Source organism: Acomys russatus, chromosome 24 (genome assembly GCF_903995435.1).
Source record: "Acomys russatus chromosome 24, mAcoRus1.1, whole genome shotgun sequence".
Classification (NCBI taxonomy): Eukaryota; Metazoa; Chordata; class Mammalia; order Rodentia; family Muridae; genus Acomys; species Acomys russatus.
In genome coordinates, this window is record NC_067160.1 from 50,874,494 (window position 1) to 50,882,425 (window position 7,932).

The following is a 7,932-nucleotide window of genomic DNA, read 5'->3' on the forward strand; positions in this document are numbered from 1 at the left end:
TTGTGTGTCAGCTTCATACAAGTTAGAGTCATCAGAGAGAAGGGAACGTCAATTGAGAAAATGCCTCCATGAGATCCAGCTGTAAGGCATTTTCTCAGTTAGTGATCAATGGGGGAGGGCCCAGGCCATTGTGGGTGGTGCCATGCCTGGGCTAGTGGTGCTGGGCTCTATAAGAAAGTGGGCTGAGCAAGCCATGGAGGAGCAAGCCAGTAAGCAGCACCCCTCCATGGCCTCGACATCAGCTCCTGCCTCCAGGTTCCTGCCCCTGCTTGAGTTCCTGCCCTGACGTCCTCCAGTGATGGACCATAATCTGAAAATGTAAACTGAATAAACCCTTTCCCCCCCAACTTGCTTTCTGGTCATGGTGTTTTTGTTGCAGCAATAGAAACCCTCACTAAGACACCATCTTTTTGTTTTGTTTTGTTTGTTTTGTTTTTCCAGACAGGGTTTTTCTGTGTAATAGTTCTGGCTGTTCTGGAACTCACTCTGTAGTCCAGACTGGCCTCAAACTCATGGAGATCCACCTGCCTCTGCCTCCCAAGTGCTAGGATTAAAGGCGTGCGCCACCACTCCCAGTTTGTTTTTGTTTTTCAAGATAGGGTTTTTCTGCGTAGCCTTGAAGAGCTACCTCTTAAAAAGATTTATCTATGTATCTATCTATTTATTTATGTATATGAGTGCTCTGTCTGCATGTAAACTTGCATGCCAGAAGAGGACATCGGATCATGTTATAGATGGCTATGAGCTACCATGTGGGTGCTGGGAACTGAACTCAGGACCTCTTAACCACTGAGCCATCTTTCCAACCCATACGAGCTACTGTTAAAGATGATTAAAAGATGCAAGTTAAAGCTGGCAGGGTGGCACACGCCTTTAATCCCAGCACTTGGGAGGCAGAGGCAGGTGGATCACTGTGAGTTTGAGGCCAGCCTGGTCTACAAAGTGAGTCTAGGTCAGCCAGGGCTACACAGAGAAACCCTGTCATGAAAAACCAAAAAAAAAAAAAAAAAAAAAAAAAAAAAAAAAAAAAAAAACAAAAAAAAAAGGGGCGGGGGGGGGGGAAGAAAACAACAACAACAGAAGTAGCTCTTATAAGATCACAATTTGTAAGGCTTCAGGGGAGAAGAAACGGGGCACAGTTCCAACCTGGACAAGGCGAAGCCAAATTCCAGCAGTGCAAACAACTCAATGCTCAACATTGGGGGTTCACTCCAAATTCCTCGGGCTTCCTGAAGGGGTTCAGGTCACCTCTGCAGCTCCACCCTTGGCAGCCTATCTTCTAGGCTGCAGGCGGCTCCACTTCATTGAGGCCGCTGTTCCTAGTAGCCTGGGATCTTAAGAACTGCTGGGGTCCCCTCCTGGGCTCTCTTTAGGAACCCCAGCCCTGCCACACAGTGCCAGGCCTCAGCTGCCCCCCCATGACCCTGTCATGGCTTTAAATCCAATACCATCTGAGTGGCTGGGTGGTTTGTTTGTTTGTTTTTCCTTCAAGACCGAGTTTCTCGGTGAAGCCAATAATCTAATGTTTAATAAAGCTATTTTGTTTTTCCTTTCTTTTTCCCCGCCAGAACCAAGTGGCTGCTCTGACACAGGACAAGGAGGAGACTATTATTTATTTATTTTTTGGGTTTTTTGAGACAGGGTTTCTCAGCTAGCCAAAGGAGAGCAGTCAGAAACAAAACTTGTGGTGGCCGCCATCATTCATACATTCCACTGGACCTGACCCGTTTCTGTCTCAGCGCCCGCGTTTGCAACCAAATTTCTACAAAGCTGAGGCAAACAAGACAGAAAACCAGACCAAGAACCTCAGGTGGGCCTTAAAATGTCTCTAGTTTTGCCCTGGATGGGAGGGCACTGGGGTCTGTGGAATCCCTCCACAGCCAAGATCGGAATACCAACTGTTAGGATTCTGTGTCAGTCTGCCTACCTGTGATGTCACTGCTTACCTGCCATGGGGGCGTGGCCCTGCCCTGGGCCATAAAAAAGAACAGACCCTCCACATGGCTCTCTATCTCTCTATCTCCCTCTACCCCTATACTTTTCTAGCTCTCTCTTTCTCTTCCTCCCTCTCTCTCTTCTCTCTCTTTCTGGGGTACCCTTTCCCCCTTTCCTTCTCCCCCATGCTCATCTAATAAACTCTGGATAACATAACATCTGTTGCCTGGTACCTTGTATTCTATCATCAGCCTTTATCTTTAATTTTTATATGTAAATAACCTAATATCTGCTGCCTGCTACCTCCTATTCTGTCATTAATCTTTAATTTTTATATATAACACCAACAGAACCAGAGGCCACAGGAAATGTCTTACCCAGGCAGGCCTCTGCAGGTGCTTGCTGCTTCTCTCAGCATTTAGTGCACGTTGGTAGCCCATGAAACCGAAAGGACACCTCAGAGCCTTGGAGTGCCTCAAGATGCACACCCCCTGAAGTGACCTTTCAGCCCTGGAGTCCCAGGGTGAAGGTCTGGCTTAGTATTTGGATGGGTGGTCTGATCTCGCTGGGGTCTCCAGAAAATGTTGATCCCTCAGGGCGAGAAGAAGACCACTACCACATTTTTCGAGCCATATTTGAAGTAAGCTTGATTAAACACTGGCCAGGACGATGGACACCTGACCAGTGGTCGGTACCCGGGATTCTCTGAGTATGGTGCTGAAGCACATTAGATGGAGGCTTGTGAAGGCACAACCCACATTCATCCAATCGGGCAAGCATACACCCTGACGTACTTCCTGCTCACATACCTCCACCTACGTGTGAGCAAACACATCCTGTGTAGTTGGGGCAACCAAGCTTGTTTACAGAGATGAAAACATGTGCCTTGTTATGTTACACGAACAACAGCCCCCCAGCATTCCAGGAAGTTATTTGTCCTTGGGCAAGTGGGGGTTACAGATTGGCGGTATTGCTGTTTCATAGTTCTCTTAAACACGGTAATTTAAACTTAAAAACACAACTTTAGCCATCACAAGGCCAGCTAGGGAGCCATAGTGAGTCCAGTCTCAAAAACAAAACAACAAAAAAAGGTAGTGGGCCAGATTTAGCTTGGGGGCCATAGTTTATTCCTATGTGTGAATAATAAAGATACAGAGAAGTGTGCATTAAAAAGCGATAGTTCTTTAATTTAAAGTTGAGACCTGGGAAGAAGTTAGCTTAAGTAATCTGGGTTTCCTCTTTACGCACAAATAGAGCAAGTACAACGTTGGCTCAGATTTCCAGAGAAGAACCAAACTGGGTCACACATCCTTAGGAGGCCCCCCCCCCCATCCCACAGCAACCCTGCTGGGGCCCCGCCTCATTCCACGCTGGCATTCCACATGAGGGGCCTCTGCCTGGGACCACGATGCTGGAGCTAAGCATCTCTTTGTATGCGTGCCTGGAAAGGAAGCTTGGTCTCTGCTTGGCTAAGGTTTGGAAATTTGAATTGTAGCCACTGGTCAAGAGGTGGCCCAGTTATGGCAGCAAAATGGCAAATGGGGCGGTAACAAGGGAGATCAAGGCCTCAGCACTACAGGTTTGAAAGTGACCCTGCAGGGGGGGGTTGGGGGGGGGAGGGACGATGACTCTTAAGTGCCTCAGAGAGAGGGTGGAAAGTCAAGCAATTCGTACTTCAGCCTTCTGAAGACATGTCCCCCTAGGGCACAAGATTCAAAGAGTCCACATTCTATCCTCCACCTCTTTTTTTTTTTTTTTTTTTGGTTTTTCGAGACAGGGTTTCTCTGTGTTATCCTAGCTGTCCTGGACTCACTTTGTAGACCAGGCTGGCCTCGAACTCACAGCGACCCGCCTGCCTCAGCCTCCCGAGAGCTGGGATTAAAGGAGTGCGCCACCATGCTTTACCTTATCCTCCACTTCTTACATCCAAGGACAGGTCCTTGCTTTGGAATCACTCAGCTAGTATGGGGGGGGGGGGCATCTTCAGGGCACCAGGCACTGAGTAACAGAGCATGGGAGACGAGTATTGGGGTGTGATGCTGAGCAGGGCTCTAATGTGCACTGTATTTTGAGTATGTGGCCTTGCAGAGGGGAAAGAAGTACCCATGGAGCCTGGAGCCCTCCCAGAAAGGCTATAGAATAAATACAACTGGCTACAAGTGAGCTTTCTAAAATAATAATAATAATAATTACAAAAAGAAAATAGAGGTTCACCTCAAGTGCACTGCAGCAGGACTCATGATCCCACAGTTGCCTTCTACCAGTAACAGCACCTGAAGCCCACTTGTGTCAAAGTCAAACTATGTAACAGCTGCCCAGAGGTGTCATGGAAGACTAGAGATGGCCAGTCCACTCCCACCACTCGCAGCATTCCTGAGCCAGGCCGGCTGCCTGTGTCTCGGGGCATTTCCAAGAGTTGGGTTGCGCCTGGGTGGTTGTGGCACACAGCAGTCAAGAGAGTGCCCTGAGGGCAGGCAGAGGCACAGTGAGAGGGAAGGAGAGAGGGCTCACTGGGATACAGTCTTATGTGGGTGTTATTGCATTTCTGCCAGCGCCATTGGCAGGATGGCACTCAAAAAGATGGCGCACCTGAGGTGGGGGAGCTCCCTGAAGTCTCTGTGCTGTGACATAGCCCCGGAGAGGTGAGAACCAGTCTGTCTTTAATGTTGTCCGAAACCAAGCCTGGGTGATGTCGCAAGCCTTAGATGGAGACAACCCATGTCCCATCACCAGCAAGACATCACTCCCAGCTAAATCTTCCGGACTTGAGCAAGGCAGCTCCAGAGAGGGAGCCAAGAGCGACTGGGTTCCAGAGATCGGCAAGTCCCTTTCCCAGTCTCAGACTAATAAACCCCAAGTACCTATAGAAGAGAGCTATCCACACCACCCACGCACGTAAAGCCACTCGCAGAAACCACTTACGACTCCACAGAAGTGTCCTTCGATCACGGCAGAGCCCTGGTTCCACCCCTGGCCTCACTGGATGATGCTGTCTGGCTGCCCATTCTGGCCCACCTGTGCAGGGTCAGGCGCTGGGGCTGCTGGGCTGGGTGTGTTACTCTGCATGTAGCGTCGGAAATCTTTAATCATGGGCCGCAGGACCTGGATGAGGACGCTCAGGGCTGCCTGAGTGCCCTCCATGGCCTGGGCCTGCCGCTCCTGGGCACAGGCCTGCACTTCCTGGGAACGGCGGATCATCTGTAGCAGGTCATTTTGCTGCTCCAGGTGCTGGGCGATCTCCTTGATGTGTAGGTTGGTGACCCGCTGCTCCTGGATCAGCTTGGCCGAGTTGAGGGCGATGCGGCTCTTAAGAGCCTGCGGTTTGACGGATGCCTCGGCATGCTGTGTGATCACCTCCACCGGGGCCTCCGTGGGCAGGGGCTGAGGCGCCTCGGCAGCCGTGCAGTACTCCACCACTCCCTCGTCCAGTGTGTGATAGGTGGTCTCAGTGGGGACTGCCGAGGGGACAGAACAAAAGCAGAGCCGGGTCACCTTTTGGAAGGAATGGTGCTGACTCTCAGTGTGGGAAGGAGGCCATTAAAGCTTGCGCAGCAGGGGAGCAGTGGGGAATTCCGGCCTCCCCTGGCTGTACTCCCATACAAACAAAGAACCTGAGAGCTTTAGCTCACTTCCTCCCTCAAGGCTGGGACAGAACCCAGCTACGCTAAGCACGTGCTATATCACCGAGATTTCAGGAGTTTCCTGGTGGCCAAGCAGCAGGGCCCCAGGTCTGACAAATGCAGAGATGCCGAGGATAAATGGCAGCATTAGAACAGTATATCCTCAGACTGGAGAGATGGCTCAGAGGTTAAGAGCACTGACTGCTCTTCCAGAGGTCCTGGGTTCAATTCCCAGCAACCACATGGTGGCTCACAATCATCTATAATATGACCTAATACCCTCTTCTGGTGTGCAGGCATACATGCAGACAGAGCACTGTATATATAATAAATAAGTAAATAAATACATCTTTTTTAAAAAGCTAAAAAAAATAGCACATCCTAATCCTAATACCGAGTAACACATTAGGATACCTTTATGCCACTGTGTATTCATTAGCTCAACGAATCTGCCAAACAACATGAGGTGGACACTACCATCTTTCATTTCAGACATGACAAAGTAGAACCACTTCTCTGGGCTGCGCTGAGCTAATTCTATCTCTTCTGTGTGGGCAATCAAAGCAGGAAGAACCGCAGCAGCTTACGTGCCCAGAAACTGCCTCCCTGTCTCCTCAGTCACACTGGTCCTTAAGACATCTAAACATCCTTGCAGATACTGTTCCAGACCAGTACTTGACTTAGGCCAGCCAGCGCATTTTCCTCCTCTTCCCACCTCATACGCAGGGAGAGCACACGAGCACACGCCCATAGCCAGTTCAAAGCCCCTCACGACTAAGCAGAGTTCGGAGTTGTGGGTGCACACCCTGATTTCAAACACGACCTAAGCCCAAGTTATTTCTGTTATCACTCACTGACGACAGCCTCCGAAGGGACATGAGGTGTTTGGGCCTTCATGTATGTGGGAGATGTCAATCTTGCTTATCTTATTTTTTTTTAAACTGTGTATATAGGTTCATGTATATGTGGGTGTACATATGTAAGGGGACCAGAAGACACCCCCAGGTGTCATTTCCTCTTGTCCTTTCTTTTTCCTTTTTGAGAACGAGTCCCTTTAGTGGCCTAGAATACTCCAAATAGGCTGGCTGGCTACTGAGCCCTGGGGGTCCACATCTTGAATGCTAGAGTTACAAGTGTATACCTCCACCTCCTATTTTCTCTACCTTCCAACGCCATCAACCGCGTTCCCTTCACATGGGGAAATCCTCTTCCTCTTGTGAGCCCTTGCATTTTCCCCACCTCACAGTAAAGCTATTCACGTGTCTGCCCTAGCGGAATATAATTGGCCTATACATTTAATTTTTTGCAGTGCTAAGCAAAAACCTGACGACTGAGCTATCTCTCCCTAACCCCTAGGGAATGTTAAGTATGTTGGTGTCTCTGGTACCCAGCATAGACTGCTTGATGAATGGATGGGTAGGTAGGAATCAGAGATGCTGAGAAGTGCCTGGTGAGTGTTTGTGTACCGAAAACACAGAACGTCTTTGTGCCCAATGGATGTCTCATTGGGCAGTATTCTTCCTAGTTAGTCATCCAATAAGTATACCCTGGCTGCCTATTAACATGGCAGGTCCTAAGTCCTGTGGGGACAGACACCTGTCTCTGTCTTCAGGACTACATAGGTCAGCCAGTGGAAGTCACTGGACACCCACCTATACACATGCCGCGGAAGTCCCTAAAGGGACATGTTCACTTCTGTCTGGGGAGTCCTTGGAAGGCCTCACGGTCTTCCCAAGATTAAGATCGCCATCTGACTTTTGACCCTTGGCAGCCAATTTGCCCCAGGCTGCCCCAGCACTTGCTTTTTTTTTTTTTCCCTTCCCATTTTATGCAGCTGAACTGAGCAGGAGAGGTCACTCACTCTGTGTCAGGGTGACCGTGGCTGCAGCTGTAGTGGCCGTGGGTCCAAGGGCCACGGGATGGATCTCTGTGGCACTGGGGAGGCTGATGATGGTGGCCTCACCCAGCAGGTTGCAGATGCGCTGTTGCATAGGGGTCAGGAGTACGGGAGCTATGGCTGTGCCATTGCCACCACTGCCACCGCCTGTCCCAGGCACACCAGCTCCATCTTCTTCTGTGGGCCCTGGGGCCTCACCTCCTTCTACAGCAGCTCGGACTTGGGCAACCTTGCGACGGACCTCTGTCTTGAGGTCGGACCACTTCTTCTTGACTTCGGGCAGCTCCCTTCGGCAGGTGGCGACAGCGTTGACCCTTCTCAGAATGCCATGCCAGGCCGCACTCTTGGCAGCCAGAGGGACCCCAGCATTGAAGTGGTTCACGAGCAGGTGCTTCTTCAATTCCAGTTCCTCCACGATGATCTCCACCTCCCGCTCTGAAAAGTTCATCTTCCTCTTCTTGGCTGGGACAGCCATGGCCT

At 50.2% G+C, this 7,932-nt stretch overlaps 1 protein-coding gene across 1 annotated transcript; it reads right to left on the reverse strand.

The window, feature by feature from the left end:
• Positions 1–4,897: 4,897 nt before the first annotated feature.
• Positions 4,898–7,932, reverse strand: Naif1 (nuclear apoptosis inducing factor 1). Its single transcript, XM_051166911.1, has 2 exons — positions 7,417–7,932; positions 4,898–5,390 (listed from the first exon to the last, which is right to left on the reverse strand). Exons 1-2 carry the CDS (start codon positions 7,925–7,927, stop codon positions 4,912–4,914), a joined length of 990 nt encoding a protein of 329 aa, XP_051022868.1. The 5' UTR covers positions 7,928–7,932; the 3' UTR covers positions 4,898–4,911.

Bases quoted from the DNA above. Each gene is read 5' to 3' on its own strand.
- Naif1 (XM_051166911.1), bottom strand. From the start codon at position 7,927: ATGGCTGTCCCAGCCAAGAAGAGGAAGATGAACTTTTCAGAGCGGGAG. The intron at 5,391-7,416 runs GTGAGTGACCTC...TCCCCTCGGCAG, and splicing joins CACGGTCACCCTGACACAGA to TCCCCACTGAGACCACCTAT.